Genomic DNA, 16,060 nt, shown 5'->3' with positions numbered 1-16,060 from the left:
CCCCGTCCAACCTGACCTGGAATGTTTCCAGGGATGGGGCATCCACCACCTCTCTGGGCAACCTGGGCCAGTGCTTCACCACCCTCAGCGTAAAAAAATGCCTTCCTTAGATCTAGTCTCAGTCTACTCCCTTTAGTTTAAAGCCATTCCCCCTTGTCCTGTCACAACAGGCCCTGCTCAAAAGTCTGTTGCCATCATTTTTATAAGCCCCCTTTAAGTACTGATAGGCTTCATAGGAACAATTTAAAACAAAATCAAGTGTTGTACTTGGTCCTGATTTCTTCCTTTCTTTGGTTTTTCTATCAGCCAAAACTAATCAGGGGAAAAAAAAAAAAAGAATTGACCCAAGCATTATTTCTGTTTAGTTTTTTCAGTGTAACCAGCTAACTGAAAACAAGCTATTTCCTCAGCGACTGCCTGCTCTTTGTAAGTCTCTAAATCAGTAGTACAGTGCAGCTGCCTACTACTATGTGTCACACTCCCAAAGGGATTTGTATGACCTTTCTTAATTTTTGTGAGCAATTCCATGAACTCCCTTGAGCTCTGGCTTTCCCAAAATCCTTCTCAAAGCATCCTTTAGCCTGTTGTTACTTCACATCAAATGCAGAAACCGTTGCTACAGTGCACTACAGCCATGAGGACCCCAAAGGCTCTGCCTCTCCTATCACCGGACCAATTTCTTGGCTTACTCGTGGACCAAATTCTTCTCACACGGAGAAACTCATGTAAGAGTGCGTGAGTCTGCAAATGTAAGACAGAGCAGAACTTGACTATCGTAATTTTGCTTATTATAAACTGAGAGACAATAGTCTTCTTGGGCACGGCTGAGCAAAAAAGAAGAAAGCTAAACTCCTGTAATTAGATATTTTCATCATTCATCCAAGACATAGAAACTATGCAGGTCACTTGTGGAATTATTCAAAATCTTAATCATCTTGGTGAGGTATCATTCAATTTACAAACTTTTACGTGCCAGCATAGGAACGTGTTCCATAAAGGGAGTAAGCCAAAGTGGGCTATGCTTAAATATATTCTCAGAAATATTCATATTACCTCAAAGCATTTCAGTCACGTGCCACTAAAGGAGTGAAGATTTCAGATGGGGGAATAAGCAGTAGGAGCAGCAAAATAACACAAACACACCACAATTAACAAGAAATACAGGGAAAACGCAAGCATGTTCTACCATCTGCTTTACTTCCAAAGCGACACTCTCCCACTAGCTGTAGCTTCTCCCTGGTTTCCTCCATCTCCGATCTCTACCCCTCGTGATTTTCTTTTGCTTGTTGTTTTTCCTCTTTCTTTTGACTTGTAGTACCAGTTTGCGCACGACACTTCAAATATTACATATCAAGAATGGTTCTCAGGGACACGAATGGCCACAGGTGACCTCAATGGAGTTACCACCTGTAGTAGTCACTACTTCTGGGAGGACAGTTTGCTAGACTGAGTAGACTGGCCTTGTTGGTTTTTTTTTTTTCTTTTCAAGTGTCTCCATAGCAAAAACAAAATGTAAGAAAACAAAACCCCAGTAGCCGCGACAACAACGGTGAGCCCTTTGTAACATCATCTTTTTCACAAATACGCCACGTTCCCATGCCTAAAATGAGAAGCAGCTTCCTGCTGCATCTTCTTCTGTTTTCAGGCACAGTGACATGGTGAACATCACAGCCTAATCCTGCACGGAGTCTCTCCTGAAAATGAAGGTCCTTTGGGAACTTGGAGTAGGCTCCAGGTCAGAAAATTTTGTCTTTGACTTGTTCTGTAATGGCTCTTTCAACCTCTGGGGCTATCACATTTTCTTCTTATATATACCTTTAATAAAACCAGGAGATGAGAAAGATGGAAACAACACATCTCAGCGGAACACAATTCAAATAAAGTTGTTAATAATAAATAATATATTTAGTATTTATACTGCTACTACTACCTAAGCCCGTGATTATGGGCAATGCTGAAATAAATAGATAAAAGGAACAGAGCATAGCAGCGAGGCTATTAGGATTTTAAATTTGCCACAAGGCACAATCAGGTATCTAAATAATAAATATGTTTAATTTCTTCAAGCCTGAATCGGCCAAGATATTAACCCTGAGAAGTCAAATTCTGAAATGGAAATGTAAACTTAACCTTGATTAAAGATGTGGCAGAACTCCCTAAGCAGAGCAGCTACCATCCCTCGCGGACAGGGAGCTTTTTGTTTTTCAGACAATGGTTGGTAAAAATATTTATTCTGCCTTTTATTTTAAAATGATGAATCTACAGAACACATTTCTGTATGCTGGTCTACTAAGGTATAATGAAGTTTTCTTGGTCAACAAGAAGCTCTTCTGTTGAAAAAGAATGTCAGTCATGTCAACATCGACAATTTTCTAGGTAGAACTGCAATATAGCAGGTAACTGAAATTCAATGCATCTGTTATATTTCTTGTTGCTAAGGTTTTAATGTTGCAGCAGCATCTGCTATCACCTTTCCAAATGATATTTTGAAGTGAAATTGGTACGTTCATTTTATTTCATGACTTAGCAATTGCATCGAGGACAAATGATAGTTTATAGGGTTATATCAAGATTGTGCCTGCACATCTAGGAGAATCCTAGGACCATAATCTCATTACTATTGAGACACAACTTATTCTAACTGTGGTGTAGTTAATAAAAATTATATATTTTCTACAAAATCCTGTTCTTCAATTGCTACAAAAAAATATACAAAACACTAATATCCACAGTACACGACAATAACTTTGATCAATACAGTATTTTGTACTTTGATTGGCTGCCCTTATCTTCCTTCCTTACAAGTGAACTAGGCAAAAAAAAGGGGAGAGGTGGAGCAATTGGCCAATCGGAACAAGGCACATTGTACAGATCAAGGGCTTGGTGAACACCGATATTCTTCACAGAATCTGTAAGTCATTAAAATTCCTATATCCTGTTCTTATAAGAAAAAAAAAGAACAGACAAAGGCACAACAGGAATCTATTCTCTTGACAGTGATTTAATAATAAAAGAAAATGTTCTGAGCCATTCTCATTACTGCTTGGAAACTTTAATCTTGTGGACTTAGTTTCTGTTCATGAAAACTTTTAGATCCCTTTATATGCTACAGAAAGTGAAGGGAATATTTGTAGTTTAATTATACATTTAAACATTTTGGAGAGTCAGACCGACTTTGGAATACTGCGATGTCTAAATGAAGGGCTTTTCAAGTAATACAAGGCACTGTCTGATAGTTTGTCATAGGACATTCATCTGTATTTTATAGAGAATGGGAAATCTGAGAAGGATAGAAATATTTTCCTATATTACATTTTCCCTATAATGCTATTAATAACTCGTGAAAAACGCTAGTCGGATTTTCTGTTGTTGGCTTTAATGACATGCTGTGTATGCATAAGTATGTCAAATAAGCCCCACGTCATGGAGCCAAATCCTCTGCACGCGTTTCCGTTCTTAAAGCAAAAACATGCTAATCATCAACCTGTTGTGGACTTCACTGGTTGTCTTGCCCTCTCTTTCAAGTATAACCAAGATGAAGTAGAGATGGAATTAACTTCGTAAATCACCAACTGACCAAAGGAATAGGAGGTAACAGAGCAAGAAATCAATTTTGCCTCTCTCCACTCTCTTCCATCAGCTGTTTAGAAGTCTTCCAGATGACCTTTGGAAGCGTAGACCTTTTAAGGAGAACTGGAACTCCCACATATAAGAATCAGTCAAATGACTAATTGGTATGCAAGAGGCAATACTAACCCTCAGAAAAACGTGGGTTTGCTGCATAGGAAATGTGAAACATCTTCACAATCAAGTATTTTATGTAACTCATCACAGAAACTAAGTCCATGTGGCATACTTTTATACTGCATTGTTAATTATTAAGAAATGTGACTTGTGTACAAGAAAATATGCTTCAGAAGGGTACTGAGAATTGACTAGATTATAAATTGGTTTAACTAACTAACTATACTGTTATGTTCACTAAGTCTTATAACTAGTATTGGATAATAAACAGGCATATTCATCTATTTTTCTTACATTATAGTCACTGAAGATAAACAAAGAAAACCCCAAAACAAAATAAAATGATCCGCTTAGATGTCAGCAGCTTAAACCATAAGCCTAGAAACTGCCCTGTTTTTAAGAAAATCATCGTTAGCTGCATATTTTATATGGTAATTGTACATAACCAGTTTATGAATAACAACAGCAGAGTTTTTCCCTTCTGATTTCAGTGCCACTTGAGCTATGCAGATTTCAAAAAGCTTATGAATATACAGATAAACAGAATTGTTCTGAACATCTGTAAGCAAAATATGAAAAGATGTTTCATACTGAATGAACATCCTGGGTTGTCTAATGCTGGCCAAAAATGGTGTATTTATGTATTAGACTAATGCACCGAAAATAGCTCAAAATCCTTCACGCACTCAAGAATGCCTTTTCAGATTTTCATCTGTACGGTTGTCACCACAAAATGTAAAAATAATTTTCCAGCACTGTATTCATAAGCTTCAAAGTAACTCAATTATCTCTTAAACATCAATTTAGCAAGGCAATACCACATCAACTGATAGGAGAATCTTCAAATGACCTGTTCCATATCTGAACAGGGTGACACTAATCTGACCCTTTCAAGCAGAATCATGACTTTCCTGCCTCCCCAACGGAGAGGTGAATCATGCTGCTCTTCAAGGCTTATGAGGTTCGAGATTTGCCCTTAGAGGCTTAAGTTTTCATGGGGTACCAGCACAGTGTTGTAACAGTACAGCCATCACCCGGGTGCTGTAGAAGAAATGGTGTCCCCTCACGTAGCTTAATACTAGGTCTGCAGATCGTTTTTGCTTCCCAGTGAAGTCCATCAAATGAAGATCATGGCAGAAGACCGGAACACCATGGGTGTGGCAAACAGACCTGTATTCACTTGAAGCAACACAACACTTTCTTTCTAGAAAATATACTAAAAACATGAAGAAAAGAAACACCATTTTCTTGTTTTCTATAGAAGATACTTGCTCAGGACTAACAGATTTAGTATGAAGAGTGAAGCAGAATATCAAATTGCAATCAATATGCTCCATGCCTCCATCTCAGTAATTCCTCAATTTACAGGTATTTAAATACAGATGTTAGTGCCATGTTACTGTAGACTTTAACATCGAGTGTATTTAAGGCAGTGTTGTCCTCAGAGGTCTCCAAACAAGATATTATTTAAGATCATTATGGAACATCCTAAATACACAAGAAGACAAAAACCTTTGTGGGCTCTATGAGCCAGTGTACATGGAACATCTTCCTGTCCCTTTTGGCTGCTGGTACATCAGCAAGCAGGAACTTTATTTCTTGCAGTATAAGAAAGATCAGCTTTCCAAGCAGGAAGCCTGACTGATTAGTCGCCTGACTTCTGGTGGCCCCTTCTACCATGGAGTGACTGCGCGGGTGGATAAGGGAAGAGCAACTGATGTCATCTATCTTGACTTCTGTAAGGCCTTTTGACATGGTCCCACACAAAATCCTTGTCTCTAAATTGGAGAGATACTGGTTTGATGGATGGACTATTCAATGGATAAGGAATTGGCTGCATGGTCGCATCCAAAGAGTTGCAGTCAACAGCTCAGTGACCAAATGGAGATCAGTAACAAGTGGTGTCCCTCAGGGATCAGTGCTGTTCAATATCTTTATTAATGACATACACAGACAGGGGTACTGAGTGCACCCTCAGCAAGTTTGCAGGTAATACAAGCTGCGTGTGCAGTTGGTATGCTTGAGGGAAGGGATGCCATCCAGAGGGACCTGGACAGGCTTGAGAAGTGGCCCAATGTGAACCTCATGAAGTTCACCAAGGCCAAGTGCAAGGTCCTGCACCTGGGTTGGGGCAATCACCAGTATCAATACAGACTGGGGGATGAATGGATTGAGAGCAGCCCTGCCGAGAAGGACTTGAGGATATTGGCAGATGAAAAATTAGATATGAGCGAGCAATGTATGCTTGCAGTCCAGATAGATAGCCAATAGTATCCTGGGCTGCATAAAAAGAAGTGTGGCCAGCAAGTTGAGGGGGGGTGATTCCCTCCGCCACTTCACTCTTGTGAGACCCCTCCTGCAGCACTGCGTCCAGCTCTGGGGTCCCCAGGACAAGAAATACACGATCCTGTTAGAGCGGGTCGAGAAGAGGGCCACTAAAATGGTCAGAGGGCTGTAACACCTCTGCTGTGAAGAAAGGCTGAGAGAGTTGGGGCTGTTCAGCCTGGAGAAGAGAAGGCTCCGGGGAGACCTTACTGAGGCCTTTCAATATCTAAAGGGACTTAACTTACTAGAAAGATGGAGAAAAACGTTTTACCAAGGTCTGTAGTGACAGGACAAGGAGTAACCATTTTAAACTGAAAGAGTATAGATTTAGATTAGATATAAGGAAGAAATTTTTTACAATGAGGGTGGTGAGACACTGGAACAGGTTGTCCAGAGGAGTTGTGGATGTCCCATCATTGGAAGTGTTCAAGGTCGGGTTGGATGGGGCTTTGAACAACTTGATCTGGTGAAAGATGACCTTGCCCACAGCAGGGGGGTTTGGAACTAGATGATCTTTAAAGGTCCATTCCAACCTAAACCATTCTATGATTTTATGATTCTAAGACATATAACATGCATGGATCAAATAGATACATGATCAAAACTGCGCATGCATCCAAGAACATCCAAGAACAAGAGATTGGAAAATCTTACGCCTCAGCAGGCACACACTCCCCTGCCTCCACAACGTGTAGGCAGCACATATGCACATAAATCAACAGCGCATGGCCCATGTCCTTAGCTCCAGGTAGAAGTATGGATAGTGAATGAACATATAGATACCTTAGATTTGAATTAGTTGTTCACATATAGGCATCCAGTTACTTTTGAGATGTCCAAGGGCAGCTGGGGCATCCATGGAAAACTGTCAGATGTTACTCGTGGCACATGGGATATTCTCAGACATCTCAAATGGCACAAAATCCTACATTTAGGCAACTGAATCAAAAAAAAACACCATTGGTTGATATGTTTTGAGTGACCTTAGCATGAGGAAAAGAGTTGATCCACACCATTTTGCCTGAAGTCTAGCTGACAATGTGCTTTTAGAAGAAGTGCTAAATGTTTCATCCAACGAATTGTTGCTTTTTTTTTTCTTCAGAGCAGAGTGCCAGGAAGGTGTTGGACTAAAATAACTTCCCTGCACAGATTCTCAGGACTGCATGGGCTGAAAGCAAAGCTCAAAGACTTGCCAGGTGGATACTGTTTAGGTGGCCCTGATGTCCTTTCCAGAGCTGGATTTAGAGGACATGACTGTTAAATGTTTACCATAGATATGATCTTGCCAGAACAGATGAATAAGAAAGTGGCGCTCACACAGTGCATAACTGAAGTCTACTTTTTCATAAGAACTGTTCTTCCCAATGAAACTAGAAGCAGCCAGATGGCAATATCTTAGGGGAGCTTATACGAGCTCTCTTTAAAGAGACTTCCAAAAACTATGCTCAAAGATGAAAAAAAATCTGCCAAAAAAAAAAATCAGAATAAAAAATGAAATGGGGTTAGAAAATCAGAATAAAATGGGGTTAGAGGAAGCTAAATAGAAAAAAAAAAAAATTAGCATGCAGAAATCAGTAAATTCTCCAATTCAGCTCAGCTGCACAACTAGGAACAAAAATGTGTAGCACATACACATCCCATTTATGTTCACACAGACAAGCCTATGAAATATGTGCTTATGCTTCTGGATATCTCTAAGCAAAAAATCCTCCAGTGTCCAGCATCTGGAGGCATATAAACATCCATAATGCAAATGTGTATAAAAACAAGCACTAGAAAAATAACCTCAGCTGTGTTTTTGCGCTACAAATCTAAGTAAAAAAACTATCAGAAAACAGACTTCAAAGATTTTTCCCGTTTCTTTATTCCAGGATTCTTACTATTTAATTACCGTTTTTATTTTTGTTCAGTATTGATAAAACACCACACATAAAGTAGCTACAAAAAGCTTTCAAAGCATCTCAGTCAAACGCAAAGCTCACAATACTATGGAGCTATTCTGAAATATAAAACCAGCCTACACTGCACAGCATTACAAAGAGATGGTACCTTTTTTCTACTTCCCTGGCTGCACCATCTTGTCCCGTGTTCACATCTCCCCTTGGCCAACGGCCAGTGCTCAGGATCTTTGAAGACACACTCAACAGTCCATCGTAACTACCCTCGGTGTACTGGAACCATGAGTGCCTTGGGAAAGAGAAGTTGTGCTGCGCATCCCTATTCTATATAAATAATCTAATTATTTAATACCCAGGCCATTAAACAGAGTGGACAATAATTACCAGATAGGTCTTGGACCATATATGCTTATAAAAATTCCAGATAGTGCAGGCAAATGATGAAAGTACAAAATACAAGAGTGCAGAAGTATTAGGAAGTAATGGATCATTTGGATAAATAAGACAGGCATCCCTGATCCTTCCAGAGATGAAGCTTCTCATTGCTGCATTTTGCAGGAGTTCTGGGTATCTCTGCATCACTTAATGCTAAAGGCCTGGTGGCCTTTTTTTTGTTCTAGGTATTTTTAAGTTTCTATACGCTAAACATTTGCACTCAGGAGCATGCCTACTGCTATACGTTCCCACTGGAAATCCTCCCTAATCTAGATGTTTTCTTCAGCATTTATAAGGCAATTTCTTATTAGTTCAGTATTGTCTATAAAATACCACCTTAAAACATCTCTTTTCACATTTTTTGCGATTTCCAGAAAGTTTCTGCTTTTTCGGGTGCCTTGCAGCACTTCTCCACAGCCGCTAAAGTGTCCATTATTTGTTTGTGCCACCGAACTTTTTACACTCTTTCTATCAAGCCTATCTGACAGATTGTCAGTGAGAACAGTATATCAACTTCAGCATTTGGCATAAAAAGTGTTAACAAGAAAATAAACCAAAAGAAAACCTCCAAGCTGTTCTCCACCAGCGAGTACAGGAAAGCAAGAATTTGCTTTAACAGCAACATTAGTCAGTTGGCTGCCAGTGGTTCTATGTTTTAGATCACAGAAAGAAACTGTATTGGGTTATTAGTACTGTAGAAGGATTAGTATGAGAGCGCAATGAAAAATAAATGCAAGGGTTTGGCATGGAAACGATAGGGTGCTGTGCATGGAACTGCATAAAAATTTAACAAATTATTAATAATAACGCAAATGAGAAATTTAGAATTCTCCATACAACCTCTTGGTTGTATGGAAAGAAAAGAAAGAATGTGAGCTTTCTGATTTTTGTTCGTACTCGGATACAGACAAAAGTAAAATCAAAACTCATGCTTTTTCTAAGGAACACATTTGCATAATTTGAAACAGAACTCATTTCCTGAAGAAATTATTTTTTCTTTTTCCTCGGAGTATTTGTACATACATTAACTCATTAATTAGTAGGAGGTAACAATGGGATGGGCATACCATAGATTTCGTTACAGTTTAGGATGCAAGGCCACTGCCAGGGCTGACTAAATACCAAAACTCTTTGGTCGCTGCAGTCACTCATTTTACTCTTCATTGTCACTCATAATCTGACCGGATTCTACTCACAATCCTTAAAAACCAAAGAGAAAGACTTACCTGAACAGACCTCTTTGTAGGTAGGATTTGGAGTATACCCTCCTGCGTAACCCACTTGAGTGGAGTAGACTCCCTTCTGTCTCCAAAACTTCCTCTCGGCTCCCCAGAAACAGCCCATACCTGAATATTGCATGAAGTACATATCGTTATGTCAAAATCTGCTCGTTACTAAATCACTCATTCGCACATTAATTGACACAGTCCATAGTGGAAGTAACATCTATAGCCAGCACGTGATGGTCAAATGTTTCCCAAGATTATGCATAGAGTAACTATACTGAGAAATCCATTCTGCATCAGGGCACAACTTGAATAAAGCTTTACTTATGCTTCTGAATATTAACATATCACAGAGGACAAATCCTATAAGGGTTCAAAGGCCCAAACAAGGAGAATTCTCATGCACATTAAAAAAAAAAAAGAAAAAGTTACTTAAATGGCAATTGCGCTATTTGTACAGCACCATTTTTACTTTAGTTGATTAGCAAGCTGTCAAAACACAAAAATTTGTATTAATGGCAAACAGTTATTTAATTTTCTGCTTTCAGGCATATGCAGTCTTTAAAGGGGGCAGTAATAATGGATTAAATTATATGCTATACAGGAGGAAAAATGCTTTAGATTTTAAAAATTTATGCACGCAGGTATTTGATGTTCAGACAAAATTTTGGTAGTCATTCACCCCCATGGCCAATTATCAAAGGACATCAGACTGTCAACAGGAGTGAATTAGCAAAACTCTCCTGGTAATAGGAATCAAGCACACGGTATGAAAGCCAGGGGGAAGGAACAAACAGGACTAACATACACAATTCTCTGATGGCTGAACTAGTTAAGAGACGTTAGCTACAATTTGGAGGACTCTCTAAAGCTGAAACATGTCATGTACACTCTAGTATTGTCCTGGTTTCGGCAGGGATAGAGTTAATTTCCTTCCTAGTAGCTGGTACAGTGCTGTGCTTTGGATTTAGGATGAGAACAAAGTTGATAACACACCGATGTTTTAGTTGTTGCTGAGCAGTGCTTACACTAGTCAAGGACTTTTCAGCTCCCCATGCTCTACCGACTGAGCAGGCTGGAGGTGCACAAGAAGCTGGGAGGGGGCACAGCCAGGACAGCTGACCCCAACTGGCCAAAGGGACATTCCATACCATGGGACGTCATGCTCAGTACATAAACTGGGGAAAGCTGGCCGTTGCACTGTGCATCACTTGCTTTGTGTAGTAGTAGAAGTAGTACATTCTTATTATTATTGTTATTATTATTTTATTTCAATTATTAAACTGTTTTTATCTCAACCCACGAGTTTTTCTCACTTGTGCTCTTCCAATTATCTCCCCCATCCCACCGGGGGCGGGGGGGGAGTGAGCGAGCGGCTGGGTGGTGCTCAGTTGCCGACTGAGGTTAAACCGCAACAAGTATTGTTTAGCTTATCCCTGATTCTGGGTGATGTATTTTCTCTTTCAGTGATAACATACTTCCTTTTATTATTCCCTTACTAAAACATTTGAAATAAAAGGCAGTAAAAAATGAAGGCAGAAAAAAATAAGCTAAATATTAAATACACTTAGAAATCAATGATCCATGATGGGTTTTCTACTGATAACACTGCAGATACGATGGGTTAAAAAATTACAGAAATGTTCCTTCAAAGTACAACTAGAAGAACAAAGCAGTCCCTTCTATCAACTCTGATGGCTCACAAAGGCATATTCTTTCTTTGAAACTTCAGAGATTAACTTCAAATTAAAGTTGTAATGCACCAAAAATTACCGAAGTAATGACCCAGATTTCTCCTTCTAAGTCAGATGCTCAAGCAAGCCACATGAATTAGGAGCCTAGCCTGCTCCTGGAGACCATGGAAAGAGTCAGGCATCTCCTGAGGAGAATTCAGCCCACAGAAGTTATAAATTGCTGATCAAATTACAGTCATTCTCCCTTGACTACAGAGATAGCTATGGCTATTAGAGTTGGCTTTCTCAGCTAAATTAGGCTGGTGGCAAACTGCTGTAGGACCTCTCTTGAAATTCCCTCCCAGTTTTGCAGAAAGAACAATCAAGAATTCTTATCTGAGAAATTTTTCAGGCACTCACACATCACCTATCTAATGGTGATTTAAACTAGAGTGTATTTCTGTACCCGATGTCACTATTTTATCTCAATTCAGTCCGAGAAGTTCTCCAGTAACTATGCCCCTAGGTCTAGTCAATTGATATAGGGTGAGACAGTTTTTACACATCACTCTGCCTGTGTTGCACAGTACAAACGGCAGCTGTGGTCCCGCCATTGTCCAAATCAAGAGCGTAACTAGAGAACATCAGCAATCCCTGACGCTCAGGTTTCCTTCCCACAGAAGTCAGAGCCCGTGTAAGGGGGACAGCGCATGCCCGTGTCTCATCCCAACAGTCGGGTCACAGCTGAGAGGCAGCCTAGAGCAGTGAGCTGGGACGTGCTCCTTGGTCCATTGTGAAGACAGCCTTTGAACACATAGTTTAGACACAGCCTTTGAGTCTTTAACCAAAGAATTGCTTTAGAAGTATATTTTTATCCATGTTTCTCATATGCACAGGTAAAACTGCATGTGAACACAGGTATGTCTGCAAGTGCCTTGTAAAAATACCACAGGCATCCTGCCAAAATTCTTGTCGCAGTACATCGGAGCGATGCGAAGCATGTAGGCAATACTCATTAACAATACTTTAACATGGAGGGTATGCAAATTCTTGACTTTTTTACACTGAACAGGCGTATGGTAACACAGTTCAGAAGCAAACACAAGCATACGCTTGGGGTAGGAGGGCAAATTTCTGTTAAAATAAAACCCTTAAGCTTCATCGTTCCTGTCTGCAGTTCTTTACTCCTCATGCCAGCCTTAGAGATGTAGTTAAATCTTGACTACGTCTTCATACCGCTTTATCCATGAGGACATTTTGGAAGCATTACAGAATTAGACTGTGATGAAGAATCTATTTGAAAAGTGCATCTGATTTTGCTAAAGTCAACACAGAAGAGATTTAGAAATCTTGACTGGGACAATTGTTTAATTATGTGAAAGGCCTATTGTATATCAAGTCTATCAGGGGTTCCAAAAAAAGGTATTTCCATTCCATTGTGAGATAGTGAAAAGTTAGGAGCACAGCTTTTCCATGGCCATGCAGTCTGCTCTAACAAACTTTGTTCCTTCTGATAATCATAATTTACTCTGTCAACAAAAGAAAATTTTGTATTTAGATATGCAACCCCAAAAGAGGACGGAGGCAGATCCCTTTAAATCTCATCTATCTTAAATTTAGATATTTATCTACACACACTGCCTTGCTATTCTGCTTTTTTTTTTAGGACTGTCCAAACTTGGTCATCTCAGAATTCATTAGGTTCTTCTCTACTTCCCATGACAGTGTTCACCCAAACACGTTGTCCTGAAAAAACAGGCACCTTTCAGTAGTTCTCTGGTGGCTGGATTTAGGCGGAGAGCAGAAGAGGGCATCGGAACTCACATAGAAGTGGGCAGGCTTAGGCTATAATAGACTGCTTCCAAGGGCGCTTTTAATTTGTTTCGTGGGTTGTTTGCTAGCACCTAAGTCTGTACCTGTATCCGAAGCACTGAAAATAAACTTCAGCCCAAAGCTAATACCTCAGTGCTGTGCATCCTTAATATTACAAGGGAAGTTTGAGCTACAGCTGCCTAAAATCCCAGCTGCTTTTGCAGCAGGTGATGCCGAGACCCTTGCAGGAAGGACTCTGTAGCCAATTTATCAAACCAGCATTGGTTGGACAAGCATGCTGAGATGTGGTGAATGAGCTATTTCATCTACGCCAAGGAATAGTACAGACCCAAAATTTTCCCCACAATGTATTCCTAGGCCCGCACCTGAGCGCAAAGGAGTAACCCAAAATTAAGGACACAACCCAAATTAAGGTTTGAGTTCAGATATAGGCCCAACTTCAAATACAAAGTAGAAATGCTCGTTCTTCTCCTATTTATTTAAAGAATTTTAATGCTCAATAAACCCCCAACTGCACTGCCTGAAATTACTGATCATCAGGGTAGTGGTCACTGACTCTCCTTGATCAATAACTATTATTTAGGATTCTCTCATTGATAGCCCTCTCTGACCTGTTGATTTGACCTAGGGACCTACACCCTCATCATGGTTTCCTTCACTTTTTCTTCGCTGTAACCAGTCTACGTCTGAACTCATTCTGCCCGCCTTCCTCTGAGAGACAGACATTTTATTCTCTTGGTGAACTATTCTCATCATTTCTCAAGTGCGCTGGCACCTTGCGCAAACAATAAATCCTCACATCCACGAGAACAGATAAAATTGAAACCTTTGTCATAATAAAACAACCTGCTAGTAAAGGGACATAATTTATAACAATACAATACTAAATTGCTTTCCACAGTATTAATACATTCAGCGGTTGATGTTTGTTATTCTGCTAAAGTAGTGCCACGTTCTACAGAGAAACTGTCACAAGGAGAGAAATATTAACAATAAAACCCCACGTAATATTCCAGAGTTAAGACATATCAGCTCATGGAATGCCTATTCTTCAGAGCACTGGCTGCCTTAAGCCGTGTTTAATATGAACAACGATTACTAAAATAGGGAAATAATCTCAGTTCAAGAGTTCACATGCTCTTGTAGTACAAAAAAGTTTACTTTCCCTAATTATTCCTACTCCGGTAAGAAAACTGAAGAAATAAATAATTAAAATAATTAAATGAAATTAAACAATTAACTAAAACTCAGAGGGAAAAAACAGTAAAAAACAGTAGGAAAAGAGACATAAAAGCAAAATAAGCCACCCGTATTATAATTTGAAACTAGAAAACATGACTGCGATTTTAAACTACTCAGGAAATAATTTGCATAATCCCCAGTACTGGGGAAGTGAGTGCAGCTTTAGAGTTAGATAGAGAGCTTCCAGAGGCATTCCTAAGAGAAAGAAAAAAAAACAAAATACTGGGGAACATACTCACGTTCCCAGAAAAATTATTATTTGAACATAATGGGTATTGCAGAAGAGTGTTTAAGCATTAAAGATATTTGTCACTTTTTAATTGCTAATTTGTAAAACAAAAACTATTCTTTTAGTGATGGGTTTTGACTGACTCTTAATTGGAATTTCAAAAGGCATTTAAAGATTTTTTTGCTTTTGAACTTCAAAACCAAACAGATTCAAATGGCAATCTTTAAAGGTTCATTCATCCCTATAAATAATATTAATCATACAATTTGGGAATAAATGCTAGTACCCCTATTCCTTTCTAGCATCCACATTCATTTTCTCAAACTATTCTCTTTACATATCCACACACATACATATCTTCTGAACAACTCTTTTTGTACACAGCCTTATGCTCAGCCAAGGAATATGTGTTTCCATAGGCAACCCAGATCATTTGCATATTTGTAAAATATAGTTAGCATAAGCTGAAGTATTTCTCTAAAATAATGAAAGCAAAGCGTCACCCTGATAAGAGAGATAAGCGTCCCATTGTTAAAGATAATCTGTAATAATTTGGAAATATTCACAGAGCAGAATTGAACCCCAGGTGTCTACCTTCCAGTGAGATGAATAGCTTTACAGATTACGTTAACCGTATTGACTAGGTCTCCACTGACTGCAACAGGAGCTCATACATTCAGGGATTAATTTATTTGCCTAAACGGAGACAGCCGGGGTCATCTGAGATGCCTCAGGATATCCAAGACATCTACACGAGGCTGACATAAATGACACAGGACTCAGGAGAGACACGTGCCCTTCTTGAAAGGCATCCTGAGGCCAGGCAAAATGCTCCTGGACATCTCAAATGTAACTGTTTGCATATTTCAAGGCAAGAGGAACAAGCCCATACCCCATATGCAGACATTACGAAAACCTGAAAGTCTCTGAATCTGTAGTTGAATCAAATCCCCCAAAATACAGTGATTTGTGTCTGAAACTTGCCTATTTCTCTTCCACAACTATAAAAAGAGTCTCGCATGACTAGCTGAGTTGTAGAAGTCTATGCTGCAGCATAGCCTAGATGAATCCTAAGCAAAATTACTAATTACAAAGTTATCTATCCTCATAATAATGTTTGTAGGTGTGCTGGGTTTGGCTGGGATAGAGTTAATTTTCTTCACAGTAGCTCGTATGGGGCTGTGTTTTGGATTTGTGCTGGAAACAGCGTTGATAACACAGGGATGTTTTCATTACTGCTGAGCAGTGCTGACACAGAGTCAAGGCCTTTTCTGCTCCTCACCCCACCCCACCAGCGAGCAGGCGACACAGCCGGGACAGCTGACCCCAACTGACCAAAGGGACATTCCACACCATATGGCGTCGTGCTCAGCAGGTAAAGCTGGGGGAAGAAGGAGGAAGGGGGGGACGTTTGGAGTGATGGCGTTTGTCTTCCCAAGTCACCGACGCGTGATG

At 39.7% G+C, this 16,060-nt stretch overlaps 1 protein-coding gene across 1 annotated transcript in view; it reads right to left on the bottom strand.

Annotated features, from left to right (window-relative positions):
• MSRA (methionine sulfoxide reductase A) overlaps positions 1-16,060 on the bottom strand; it is a 96,127-nt gene that overhangs the window by 57,361 nt on the left and 22,706 nt on the right. The window contains exon 2 of the mRNA XM_019473171.1: positions 9,629-9,748. Coding sequence (XP_019328716.1) covers positions 9,629-9,748 — 120 coding nt within the window. The remainder of the gene's footprint in view (positions 1-9,628; positions 9,749-16,060) is intronic.

The sequence above is a fragment of the Aptenodytes forsteri genome, unplaced genomic scaffold (assembly GCF_000699145.1).
Source record: "Aptenodytes forsteri isolate BGI_AS27 unplaced genomic scaffold, ASM69914v1 Scaffold534, whole genome shotgun sequence".
Lineage (NCBI taxonomy): Eukaryota > Metazoa > Chordata > Aves > Sphenisciformes > Spheniscidae > Aptenodytes > Aptenodytes forsteri.
This window is presented reverse-complemented; position numbering and strand designations above follow the sequence as displayed.